This window comes from Zea mays, chromosome 1 (assembly GCF_902167145.1).
Source record: "Zea mays cultivar B73 chromosome 1, Zm-B73-REFERENCE-NAM-5.0, whole genome shotgun sequence".
Taxonomy (NCBI): Eukaryota; Viridiplantae; Streptophyta; class Magnoliopsida; order Poales; family Poaceae; genus Zea; species Zea mays.
The window spans coordinates 219,551,748-219,566,098 of record NC_050096.1 but is presented as its reverse complement, the minus strand read 5'-3'; the positions used below and the strand labels follow the sequence as shown (position 1 = coordinate 219,566,098).

The window sequence follows — 14,351 nt, the reverse complement described above, 5'->3', positions numbered from 1 at the left end:
ATATGAAGATGAAACAAAACACTCTTAGTGGAGGTTTCACACAGTTTCCAAGACATTGAAAACGAGTTAATATAGTTTCATCCCCATAAAGCTCTTTAAAACTCTTCTTTCTTAAATGATGTGACATGAAACACCTCATGAGACCTCCATTGTGGATACCTAATGAGTAAACTCCTGCAAGTTAAACAGGAGGAGGACAAACTGCTCGAAGTTCACCAACCACGCCTATACTATTCCTATTGGCCTGGACACATTTTACAAGCAGCCACAGATGGCTGTTCTAATCCTTTTAAGAGGTCAACATCATAGCATTAACAGCGCAGGGTTATTTTATCTCAGTCTGAATCGTATCTAAACCTCGCAAACGCCTCACAAGTTTCAGTAACCTTGAACTCAGATATGCTAGTATATATAGACAGATCAAGCAGAACAACTGACCTAAAACACCCGACGTATTCCTATTTAGGTTCAAATTAGAAAACGGTGGACAGTGGTATTCTAGTGCATATCGGTACGAATTCGATGTGAATCTGAATCCATCGCTAGCGAAGTGCGCAGGGGGGAGTAGTTCGGTTCGGCAGCAAATGTGTTCGTTTTCTTTTTGAACGTAACTGACAGAAGCTATCTGCCTAGCTACGGCGTGTCGGTTGCTTGTCTCACCAAAGCAGCGACATGGAAGCCTGACAGCTCGTCGCGTCGCGCCATTTCCACCCAACAAAGCGGCGGCGCCAGCACGCACTGCTTCTGCTTGTGCGTGCTCCTCCGTTCCGGGCACGCCTCTAAAGTCTATACAGCCTCGAATCCATCCCGGCCGCCGCTCCTGGGGGATACTACAGCGAGCCGAAGCGGGGATGGCGGAGATCCCTGTGATCGACCTGCGCGTCGCCGGCTCGGCGGCCGAGGAGTCCGCGCGGCTGCGGGCCGCGTGCGAGCGCCTGGGCTGCTTCCGGGTGACCGGCCACGGCGTGCCCTCGGTGCTCCTGGCAGAGATGAAGGCCGCCGTGCGCGCGCTCTTCGACCTCCCCGACGACGCCAAGCGCCGCAACGCCGACGTCATCACCGGCAGCGGCTACGTCGCCCCCAGCCCGACCAACCCGCTCTACGAGGCCTTCGGGCTCCTCGACGCCGCCGTGCCCACCGACGTCGACGCCTTTTGCGCGCTCCTCGACGCGCCGCCCAACATCAGGTTGGCCGCACCTCACTCACACGCGCCGCACAAGATAAAATCGCACCTTTTCCCTTTCCATGGCTGGCGGGTAATAGCGTAACGCGATCCGGTGCGCAGGGAGACCGTCAAGGCCTACGCGGAGAAGATGCACGATGTGATCGTTGGCGTCGCCCGCGAGCTGGCGTCTAGCCTGGGGCTAGTCGAGGAGCACTCGTTCCAGGACTGGCCGTGCCAGTTCCGCATCAACAGGTACAACTACACGCGGGAGACGGTGGGCTCCTCCGGCGTGCAGACCCACACGGACTCGGGCTTCCTCACCGTGCTCCATGAGGACGAGTGTGTCGGCGGCCTCGAGGTCCTGGACCCGGGCACCGGCGAGTTCGTGCCCGTGGACCCCGTCGCGGGCTCCTTTCTCGTAAACATCGGCGACGTCGGCACGGTATATACACACGTCTCCTTGTGGCCAAATTCCATGCGTGCCTTGCTTTTGAGCCTGACGACGACCCTACCTGTATCCATGTCGTGCGTTTCTAGGCGTGGAGCAACGGGAGGCTGCACAACGTGAAGCACCGGGTGCGGTGCGTCGCACCCGTGCCGCGCATCTCCATCGCCATGTTCCTGCTCGCACCCAAGGACGACAGCGTGAGCGCACCGGCGGCGTTCGTGGACGCGGACCACCCGCGCAGGTACAAGGTGTTCAACTACAACGACTATCGGAGGCTCAGACTGTCCACCGGCGAGCACGCAGGCGAGGCGCTCGCACGGATGGCGGCGTGACGTGGCTGGAGCTGCAAATTGGATTGGAAGCCGAGACAAGCCGTTAGTTATTTACCATGCCCGTGCGTTCACCGCACACAATCATATTCAAAAGCCATAAAATAAAAAATAATTTTAATATCAGTCAACATATGGTTTAAATATCATATGGAGTACAATATTCCGAATTTTTTTTTGTAATTTAGTCTGTCTTTTGAAAAAAATGCACATCTAGACCTCCGGATGACTTAATGTCGTTTTTGGACTCTTTTCTCGGCGCCATAGTATACGGCGCCGAGGTACCTAGTACACTGGACTCTTTTTGCTGAGCTGGCATCTACGTGGCTGAGTTGGCATCTACGTGGCCGAGCTCAAACAATTGCTACACACGCTGGTAAGTGGTCGGCTGGATGGATTGAATGAAAGGCGTTACTGTGTGTACTATTTTCTAATTATTGTGCGTCTCTGTTCCTCTTGCAGTCTCGCTCTGACTTTGACTCTGCGCGCGGCGCGTCCTTGTGAAGAGTTGAAGACAAAAGCTTGGCACATGCACTGCACGTATAAAACAAAAAGATACAGGATGGGGGTTGAGTGAAAGACGTAACTTTTTTCCTCCTTCGAAGGCCACACAGGGTATACACTAGAGATTTTCAGTAAGTTTAAGATTCATTTTTGTAGGCATCGATTTATCACATGGCGAAAATCTTGTATGATCTGAGTTGTTTTTTTTCTTTTTGAACTACTGATGGTCACAAGTGCGGTGGCTGCTTAATCTTAAATCAAGATAGATACCTGTTTAATGAACAGCACATGAGACTAACTAAATCGATTTCAAAAGAATGAACCCAATTCAGTTCCAACTATCCAAGTAACCTGCTTCTTCGGGAAAAAAAAGAAGAAGATCTGGAGCTATGCCAATTTATTGTCTTCTGCTAGTGCAAGGAATTGGGATCGGTGATGTTGGTTTATAGCAGTAATTAAGATAGCTAAATTCAGCAGCTTGTGTTCATAGCTCCGTCGTCTCTGCTTGCCACAAAAAAAAAGATCATAGTAAACTTAAATTCAATTACCACAACATCATCTACTGGCCGATTCGAAGTGACTTGCTATCCCAAATCTTAGTTCAGTCTAGCTTCATGATTGTCTTTGTGATCTGATACCTTTTTGCAAGCTTTTTCCCCCTTTGTGATTGTCTTTGTGATTCTGATTCTGACGTAGTTTCTTTCTTTCTACAGAAGTGTCCGTGAGACCGTGACGTGCTCTCTTGTAGAGAGTGTACTGCCACAGTGGACGAGGTGACATGAGGCGATGTACTGCACAGTGGACGAGGTGACATGAGGCGCTGTTGTTGTACTATATAGCTAGCCGCGCAATCCCAATTCCAATTCCATAGCTGCGCTCCGCGTCTGGCTCAGATGCACGGACCCTCGACCAAAACTCAAAGCTGAGCTCCGGCCACGTAGATGCCAGCTCAGCAAAATGAGTCCAGCGTACTAGGTATCTCGGCGCCGTATGCTATGGCGCCGAGCTGTGTTACCTCGGCGCCACGGTGTATGGCGCCGAGGAAAGGGTCCAAAAACGACATTAAGTCATCCGGAGGTCTAGATGTGCATTTTTTTTTCAAAAGAGAGGCTAAATTACGAAAAATTCGGTACAATATTACACTTTATCTTAATCAAAATCCGAGAAAGATATGAGTTAAAAAAAGGCCCATACTTTTTTTATAGGTCTTACTTCAACTAGAGAGGTGTTACTATATGGGAGCGTTGCACTATGTGTGTGTTTTTGTCGTTTTAGGTCGGGTGGTTTCAGGGTCGTCGTCTACCTCCCGATCGTGCATTGCGTGGGGCGCCATGGCTGGGGCTGGCGGTTTTGCACAGGGGAGAGGAACGTGGGGCGGTGGCGGTTGGCCGGAGAACCCCGACACAACAGCACAGTGATGTCGTCAGCCTTCACCGGCGGCTGCTCAACAGGGAAGGGAGAATGGGGGAGAGAGAAAAGGAAGTCCGACGAGTGAGCTTACCTCGGGTGAGGCTCGATCGAGGCGGAGCTCCAAGCGGCGGTGGTGGACCACGCTCAGGGATGGTGAAGCGACCTTGCCGTGGGGAATCCAGGCGCAAGCGGCTCGGCGGTGGGGAAACTCCGATGAGCCTGGGCGCGTGCGAAGGCAACTCGGGCGGGTGCGCTCGAACTAGTGCCGGTAATATGGGCCGGGCTTTTCAGGCTAGCACGAGGACGGCCCGAAAATAGAAGCACAAAGCACGGCCCGACCGAAATAATATGGGTCAGGTCTCAAATTTCGGCCCGTCGGGCCCTCGGCATGGCCCGCATAGATGGACCGGGCTTGGGCCGGCACGGCCCAATTAACCCTAATCTGTTTAATTTCTTTAATTTAGTAAGATATCAACTTTATATTGGTGTTATATTTAGAGTTTATGTGGTTAAATGATGTTAGAATTGTTTAATATGTTTAATTTAGTAAGCTATGAACTTTATATGGTTGTAATATTTTGATTTTATGTGGTCAAATATATGGGTCGGGCTTGGGCCGGCACGGCCCAACGAAGGCACGACGTGGTTTAGGACCGGGCTGGGCCACTGTTTTTACACTTCGGGCTAGCACGACACGACCCAAAAGTTATTTGGCCTTTCCTGACCCGAACCCGTTTGACACGAAGCACGATGGGCTTGGGCCGGGCTGGCCTGGCCCAGCCCAATTCCCAGCACTAGCTGGGACAAAGGAAGTGAGGTGGGTGATGGACGTGCGCGGAGACTTCAAAGGGGACCGGGGCGACGGTTTCAGAGGGGGCGCGACGCGGGCACGGGCGCCTCGGTGTGCGTGCAGGGCAGGGGGATTGTTGCGGGGGCGCGGGTGGAGTCGCTGGCATGTGGGGGCCGTCGAGCAGAGAGTGAGCAGGGGCGCACAGACGCACGAGGGAAGGCATCGACAAAGCGGGCCCACCGGGCGGGGAGAGAGGGGCGGGTGCGCTGGAGGGGGGAGTTGGGCTGGTGGGCCGAAAGGCAGAGGGAAGGGGGTTATGGGCTTCTTTGGGCTTCTCCTTTATTCTGAATTTTGTTTTCCTTTTCGTTTTATTTTCTCTTTTGAATTCAAAATCAACCATGCCACAAATTGAAATTTGAACACTTTTAGCATATGCATCAAACAAGAATAAAGTTTGGGGTTCAGCATGATGCAACAATTCATACTCCCTTGGAGTTTTGTCTACTAGAATATTATTATGTTTCCAACTAAACTAGCCACTCCTCTACTATAGGAAAACGAAAAAGGAAAATGGAGAGAGGAGAAGAGAGGTAACACCTGAATTTGGTGGATACTAGAGAAGAAATTTTATACCCCAAATTCAGGGTGTTACAAATCTATCCCTCTTAAAAGAATCTCGCGCCTCGCGATTTAGGGTTGGCCAGCAAAGAGTTTGTGATACTTGGCTCTCATATCATCTTTTCTTTCCCAGGTTGCTTCTTCCTCGGAATGGTGACTCCATTTGACTTTGCCTATTCTGATGGTGTTCCTCTGAGTGACTCTGTCTGCTGTTTCTAGAATCTGGGTTGGCTTCTCTATGTATGTCAAGTCTTCTTGGACTTTGAGGTCCTCGGTTGGCAACTGCTCCTATGACACTCGCAAACATTTCTTCAGCTGAGATATGTGGAAAACATTATGCACTACTGACAGGCTTTATGGTAGGCTGAGTTGGTAGGCCACTTCTCCCCGATATATCGAGGTGGTAATTTGCCTTTGACTCCGAACCTTCTGACTCCTCTGATAGGTGACACTTTCAGGTAAACATAATCTCCCACTTCAAAGTTCAAAACTCAGCTCTCTTCTTCTAGTGTCAGCATAACTTCGCTGCCTTGACTGTGCCATCTTCATATTCTCTCGAACCATTCTGATATTCTCCTCGGCTTCGAGCAAAATGTCTGGATCGAACACCAGCCTTTTGCCGTGTTGGTCCCAGTGCAACGGAGTTCGACAATTCCTCCCATAGAGTGCTTGAAACTGTGGCATCTTTAAACTGGCCAGATGACTATTGTTGTAAGAGAACCCTGCATAATGTAATCTCTTATCCCAACCTAACTTGTCCCGCAAAGCGCAGGCCCTCGACATATCTTCTAGGATCTAGTTAGTTCTTTCGGTCTAACCATTTATCTGCTAGTGATAAGCCGAACTGAAATTCAGATGCGTGCCCAAGGTTTCATGCATCTGCTACCAAAAGTGAGAGGTGAACTGTGTTCCTCGATCTGACAATATCTTCTTTGTTACTCCATGCAAGCAGACAATTCGAGACATGTATAACTCTGCCAACACTGCACTTCTGTAGCTAGTCTTGACTGGTACGAAATACGACATCTTTCTTAAGCGGTCCACTACTACCTAGATGGAGTCATAGCTGGCTCGAGTGCGAGGCAAGTCAACGATAAAGTCCATCACGATCTCATCCCACTTCTATTGAGGAATCTGTAGCGGCTGCAACGAAACTTTGGGCCTTTGGTGTTCCACCTTAATTCTCTGACAGCTATCACATATGGCAACATATTCTACGATCTCCCTTTTCATACGGCACCACCTGAATCTCTTCTTCAAGTCTTGGTACATCTTCTCGCTTCCAAGGTGTATGGAATAGGTTGTTTCATGGGCTTCATTGAGGATTAGCTCCCGAATCGACTTGATTTCGGGAACACATAACCGATCTTTGAACCATAACATGCCTTCTGCATCTTCTCGAAAGTCTTTGCCTTTCCCTTCTAGGATTAGCTGCCGGATCTCAGTGATCTTCTCATCATTTTTTTGTCCTTCTTTGATATCTCGCTCTAGGGTGGGTTCCAGTTCAACTGTTACTCCCTGTATGCTATTCAGAAATTTGAGACAGCCTGTCGAATTCCTTGGCCAACTCATATGGCATCGGGTGGACGACCATCATGTTGACTTGACTCTTTCTGCTTAGGGCATCTGCAACTACATTGGCTTTGTCTGTGTGGTAATGTATCTCCAACTCATAATCTTTGATCAACTCTAGCCATCTTCGTTGCCTCATGTTTAGCTCTGACTGGGTGAATATATACTTAAGACTCTCGTGGTCTGTGTAAACATCACATTTCTGCCCATATAGATAGTGTCTCCATGTTTTCAATGCATGAACCACTGCGGCTAATTCCAGGTCATGTGTGTGATAATTCTTCTCATGGACCTTCAACTGTCGGGATGAGTATGCCACCACTCTCCCTTCTAGCATTAGCACACATCCCAGTTCGGTGTAAGATGCATCACAGTACACTGAGAATGGCTTGTGAACATCAGGTAGGATCAAAACAGGTGTTGTAGTCACCCTCTTTTTCAACGCTTCAAATGCCTCCTGACACTCTAGGGTCCACTTGAACTCGACTTTATTCGCTAGTAAGACTGTCATTGGTCTGGAAATCTTAAAGAAACCTTCAATGAAACACCAATAATATTCGGCCATTCCAATAAAACTCTTGATTCCACAGACATCTTTCGGTGCTTTCCAGTCCAGAATATATGCTACCTCCTTTAGATCCACAGCTAACCCATCTCGGTTAATGATGTGACCCAAGAATAGGACTTCATGAATCTAGAATTCACATTTGCTCAGCTTGGCATACAACTAATGCTCTCATAACTGTTGCAATACCATCTTCAAATGTTCCACATGCTCTTCCTCATTCTGAGAATATATGTGGATATCATCGATGAACACCACTACAAACTTGTCTAGATAGTCCATGAACACACTGTTCATCAAATACATGAAGAAAGCTGGCGCATTCATCAAACCGAAGGACATGACTGTGTAGTCATATAGGCCATACTTGGTGATGAATGTCGTCTTCGGTATGTCTGAAGGTCAGATCCTGAGCTGATGGTAACCTGACCTTAGATCTATATTCGAGAATACACTGGCTCCTCTGAGCCAGTCAAATAGGTCTTACATTCTGGGTAGAGGGTACTTGTTCTTGATTGTGACTTCATTCAGAGCTATGTAGTCTATGCACATTCTCTTGGTCCCATCTTTCTTCTCCACGAACAGAACTGGAGCGGCCCAAGGTGAGGTACTAGGTCTGATGTAACCTTTCTCTAACAACTCATCGATCTTCTTTTTGAGTTCCACCAATTCTGGTCCAAACACTCTATAATCTCTCTTAGAAATAGGGGCGGTGCCAGGGTCAAGCTCTATAGCAAACTTGACGTTTCCGCTCGGGTGGCATGCCTGGTAGTTCTTCAGGAAACACATCTAGAAATTCCGACACAACTCTGATGGCCTCAAGCGGGTTGGACTCCTTACCATCCATGAACATTTGATGGTAGGCCCCTTCCTCTAGATCACGCATGATCAGTTCAGTTACTATCTCTTCTCTGGATGGGGACACTAACCTCACTGTTCTCTTATCACAACTGACGGTTGTGTAAGCAAAATGGACCCTAGGCCATTTGACTAAGTGAGTTTGGTTTTTGATGATCAACATAACCTTGTGGACTAATGTGTTTGCTAGTATTTGTTTTTTATAGTTCACAGGATGCGAAGTGAATTGGACTAATGCATTGAGGATGCAACACTTCAAAAGAAGACATAAAAGGTGCATAGAAGTCCAAGACTCAAGAATAAAAGAAACCCCAGGAAACAGAGAAGAAATCCATGAAGTGGGCATTCAGCCATGCACACTAGAGGCACACCAGATAGTGAACAGTACCTGTCTGGTGTGCACCAGACTGTCCGATGGGACACCGGGCAGTCTGCGCAAAGGGGCCCACAACCAGGCGCCCTCGGGGTGTAGCACCGGACTGTCTAGGTAACGGTTGGATCCAACGGTCGACTGATGTGGCTAGGGCACCGGACAGTGAACAATGCATGTCCGGTGTGCATCGGACTGTCCGGTGTGCCCGTCGACAGAAACAACAACTTTCTGTTCAACGGCTATAATTGAGAGGGAAGGCTATAAATACCCCCAACTGGCCATTTGAAGGTGTGGGAGCCCAAGCAACATACCAAGGCATATTGTAGACATTTCCAAGTGCTCAAACACCCAAGTGCTTAATAGAATCACTCGGTGATTAGTGTAGGCGCTTTGCGAAGTGCTTAGATTAGTTAGACCGCATTAGAGCTTGCTCTAGGTGAATCCTAGTTAGTTGAGTGAGTTTAGAAAAACCACACAACCCCTCGGCTCTTGTGCGAGCCATTATAATTGTACCAAGTGGGGCAAGAGTCTTGCGAGACCGTGATAACCGAGTTTGTGTCATGAGCCTTGCTCAACTCATCAAGAGTGTGGTCCGGTTCAGTGTTGAGCACGGCGACCAGGTTGACTGTGTTGCTCAACCTAGGATTGCCTTCACTAATGGGTGAGACAATCATACTCCTTGTACTACCACTCAAATGGCGATGGTAGTAATTTAGTTTAATATCGTCAACCACCCCATTGAACATTGAGCAATACTGCGAGAGTGCATGACGTGCAACATCCTGCGTGGCTGCCTCAACATTGTCCCTCTCAGAGATGGCATAGTGCTCTGAGTAGGCCTCTACACCTCGGAGGTCATCCTCTGGATGGCGCACCAGGTAGGTAGCCTCCCAACAGTCTGCGTACGTCCTGCGACTGTGCTGGTAGACTTCACAACAGTACTCGATCGACCAGGTGTGTCGGTCAAAAGCCCGACATAACAGGGTATCGAGAGCATAGTGGAAGTGACAACCGCAAGCGGCGTCACGAGTGATGGGTCGGGCGACCTATCCTTCCGGCTCCTGCTCCTCCGAAAGCTCCATGTTGTGGTCTAAGCTGCCACTGTCGTCATCTCCGTCGGGGGCTCCTCCAGCAGATGGGGTGCCCTGTGGTGGTGCAGAGGCGCCTCCAGCTAGGGCATAAAGGAAAGGCGCCTCATAGACTCCACCTTCTGCTGAGGTGGCGAGGAAGAGTCCTGCTGCTCCCTCTCCTGACATCGACATTCATGTTCCTCGTGCAAGGTGAGAGGGCAGGAAAGGATCATCGACTTATGTGTGGTGTGCCTAATGCGAGCCATCTACAAAAGATGTCGTAAGCATAAGATTAAGAACATAACTAATATGACCGGCAAGTAAACCATAAGCAGAATAAAAGAAAGTTTTAGCAAGGTGTAGTATATATGTAGTAGTATAACATAGGGTTAGTCGAGATGACCAACTTTTGAAGTAACACCAAGGGCCAAGGTGAGAATGAGGGTCTATAGTCCTTAGAACAGCCATTGCTACTCTAGCCTAGCGGTCCTACAGTCAGCACGGCTTTGATATCACTTATGTCACACCCGGTTTTGGAAGGCAAAACGAATGGGAACCATGTACGTGCAAGGATCAGAAATTCACATACACATAGATTACATAATTGGACATCATCACACAATGTTCAAATAATAGCGGAAAGTAGTACTTTATTACATCATGATGTCTGAAACATCCACATAGTCATTAACTTAAACATAAAATCAAAGTGCTGAACGAAACGTAGTACGATAAGGCCTTCATAGGCAGCTGACTGGGGGTTTGCCACTAATCTACTCTAGAATTCATCGAAGTCCTGAAAGTCCAACATATTGCCTTCATCTTCTCCTGAGCAAGGGTTGCAATGGGGACAACCTGGTGTTTGGTGTTTAAGCAAGGGTGAGTACACATCAAGGTACTCAGCAAATGTCCCATTTGACTAAAGTGGACTAGCTGTATGTGGGGGAAGCTCAAAGCATTTGCTTTTAGTTGGTCAGGTATTTATTACTAGTAGAGGGCCAAGTTTTAGCAATAACCCCCAAGTTATTAACCTAAAAAGTACTCCCTTCAAGAGGAAATATAAGAATCCATCATTATAATCATCATGACTAAATCATCATCATAAATATATCCAGAATATCTCTAATCAAAGGAGCTCCCAAGGCTGCTGACATCATAAATATATCCAGCATATTGGGATAGCTGGATGAATTGTCTCTGTATTCGCTTACTGACATCCCTCCCTGTTTGAGGGATAGGAACTCTTTCTTTTTAATTTTCATAAGGCCAACAGGAATGTGATAATTCCTAAATTGAGTGGAGAATTCTGCCCAGGTGATGGTGTTGGCAATAGCGTGAACAACGTAATATGCATCCCACCAATCCGCAGCGGGGCCAGTAAGCATAGAGTACTTTCTCCTGGTCAGAGCACTGAGCTATGTTGAGCATCTTATCCATGAACTTTAACCAGACATCAACTTGTAGTGGGTCCGAGGAGTTAGAGAATGTCGGGGGCTTGTGACTCATAAACTCTCGATGCTTATCCCTGGGCGGAGCTGGTGGTGGTGGAGGTGGTAGTTGTTGTTGTTCCTGCCGTACTTGGCGTATTTCCTGGCGTTCTTGCCTCATTTCCTGTCGTATTTCCTGTCATTCCTGGCACATCTCCTGACGTTCTTGTCGCATTTGCGCTTGCATTTCCATCATGGTGTTTGCCATTTGCCACAGCAGCTGCATCTGAGCGATGGCAACGGGATCTGTTCCAGGCGGTGGAGGGTTCGGTGGAGGATTCATCTCTGGTTGTGGTTGGTTAACAATCATCCTACGACGGTTGTTAGCAGGTAGATCGATATTGCCTCCCTTCCTGGTATTGACCATCTGGGTTAGAAATATATGGTAAGATTGTTTTGTAAGAGGAATAATTTAGTAGGCAGTATAGATAGCCTAGTAGTTGGTCATAAACTGGAGGATCTTAAGCAGAGCTTGATTCTGTTGTTTTGTGTCTATGTCAGGTTGGCTATGCTTATAAGATGAATCTCCAAGGATAAGATAGAATCTGCTAAGATAAGATAGATATGTGATACTAGATATATTTTAATGGGAGATAATTTAGGTTGTCTAGTTATTTTATAAACATTTTTTATGCCTAGGTGTATATGGAGATGCAATTGTGGATATTACTCCACAACTCATCACACTCAATCAAAATCCGAATCAGGCAGTTATCATAAGAACAAACAGTCAAGGATATACATACTTACAAAAATAGTTTTGATTGGGTTCCTAAGATTAGGTTTCCTATTCCTAAAAGTCGCTTTAGGTACCGAATTTCAAAGTGTGAAATCCACTTTTGTCTTTAGAAGTGAAAAAGTAAGAGTAATCAGAGTAAAGCAGCAATAGATGAGAAAAGATTAATAAAAGTTTAGAAAGAATCAAAGTAGCAAAGGTAACTAAGTAAGGGTTGTACAATTCTATCTAGGTTTTGTCCTACAGTCAACATTCCTCTGATACCACTTCTGTCACACCCGGGTTTTAGGGGCCAAAACCCGGGCGCGAAATAATCACCAAGTATGCTAGGATCAAGTCTCACACATATGATGACTCATGGTATAGAAATGAATGTCACATCTTTACTATATAATAGGAGTTTCGTACAAAATAAATAAATAATTACATCATACGAAGACATCAATCCAACAACCATAGTTGACTGGGAGACGACGACCTAGACCACTCATGAACCCATCACAACATCCTTCATGCGCCTCATCTTGTGGTACATGTCCTTGACCAGGGGGTGTGAGTACAACAAGGGTGAGCTCACATACGTTCATCGCTCAACAAGTTGTGCGGAATAATGTGCATGAACTCACCAAAGGTGGGAGCTCATGTGAAGTGTAAGGCTTACCAAAGGAGATGGTTAAAGCTTTGCATTGCTTTTAGAGTTGGTCAAAGTTTTGTTAGCAGTTACTAAGTATAAGTAGATATCAACCCAAATAAGTAAGAGATCAAATTAATAACAACACCCACAATGCAATGCATATGAAAAATTAAGTTTAGTTCCATAAATTAATCATGCGAGAGTCATGATCTGCTCATGACCGCGAGCACAGTTGATATACCAGTTTTACAATCTACAGAGGTTGCGCCCTTTACCCACAAGTCGTGTATCTCGCCTAGCCAAGGTTAGCTAGACCCTTAGACACTTCCGAGGTGAATGGCTAGGGATCCACTACGAGGCCTTTACGAAGTTCCACTAGCTTCAGAAAACCCGCTACAGTTTCTAGAGAGCGCAATATAGGAATCCTCCGTCCGAAAAGCCATCGCAGCATGATCAAACCGAGAACCTCCCTATACCGACAACTCCCCTACTACCCTTGCCCCTTTCGGGTAAGGTAGTCCTCCACTAGCTTTCCTAATTAGTCAGCCAAGGGCGTCCAATTCCACCCTTGTGGTAGCACAGATATCTCAAGTTAAGCTCCATGTTCCAATTAACACAATGATCTTGTCATGAACAATAATTAAAACAATAGTATAACTGGAACATGATCATAATGTAATATTAATCCCAAAACCAGGTAGAGCAATAGCAAAACTACCCAAAGGTTCAGTGGTAAACAAGGTGTGGGATAAACAAGTCTAGAAAAACCTATTAGGTCCTATCAGATTAACCTAAGCATGTCACAGTGATTAGCAGGAACATTATTGGGTAAAGAAAAGTGATCAAGGGCACAACTTGCTTGAGGCTCGAGATTCCAGGTACTAGGATGATCTTCAGATTCTCATGACCTCGATGCTAATCGTAGCAATACAAACAAATATGGTGTAGGCAAAATTAACATCACACCAAACATAAAAACAAACTGTGTAATAATGTTCTACGTGTCGTAACTAGATCGCAGGTTCGAGAACCACTAAATTTGGAGTTACGGTTATAAAGTTATGATTTTCCAAAAATTTAATAGTTGGGTACAAAAGAAATTACGTACATAATTTTAATTTATGTTTCATAACAAAATAAAGTTACCAGGGGATAAACAATATAATTATGGATTTAATGCCACTGGAATGGCTCAAAAAAGAGTTAAGATGAATTAAACAAGTTTATGAAATTATTTCTATATTATAAATCATTTTATAATTAATTTTATTATTAAACTGAAAGTTCTGGGCCGCGGACATGATTACTAGAGAGCTCAAGGTTTAATCTACAAATTCCAGGGTGCAGTTGTAATTATTTAACAGTGATTGTGGACGGCGGGTTAATTCGCTAAAAACAAGGGGTCACCTATGCAAAAACCTGCCGGGCGAAGGGGTATTGGCGAAGATAAGTCGTTGGATCCGAAATAGATGCCACATATTAGATCTCACAATCTTATTGCACCGTACCTGCCTACGGTCGTAGGATTAATATCCTATGGCTCAGATTAGGTCGATCTTATAACGAAACGGTACGCACCACAGCCGTTGATCCCGAGATCTATGGTGCAGATTTTAAAGTGCCTCGATCTAACGTCCTACGTCCATCTGTGGATCAACGGTTCATGATCAACCAGGTGAAACATTATACGATCTTCTAATCTCGGTCGTTGAAGCCTTGATTGACGCCTAGGGACACGTCTCCCTCGCCCGACCGCGCCCCACGTCAGTCGGATTCCGCCCACGGCGGCGCC

At 46.6% G+C, this 14,351-nt stretch overlaps 1 protein-coding gene across 1 annotated transcript; it reads left to right on the top strand.

Moving 5' to 3' along the window:
- The first annotated feature begins 697 nt into the window (after positions 1-697).
- LOC100283080 (uncharacterized) lies at positions 698-2,164 on the top strand. The gene is made up of 3 exons (NM_001397558.1): positions 698-1,186; positions 1,286-1,607; positions 1,703-2,164. The coding sequence occupies exons 1-3, from the start codon at positions 852-854 to the stop codon at positions 1,943-1,945; spliced, it is 900 nt and encodes a 299-aa protein (NP_001384487.1). The 5' UTR covers positions 698-851; the 3' UTR covers positions 1,946-2,164.
- Positions 2,165-14,351: the final 12,187 nt, after the last annotated feature.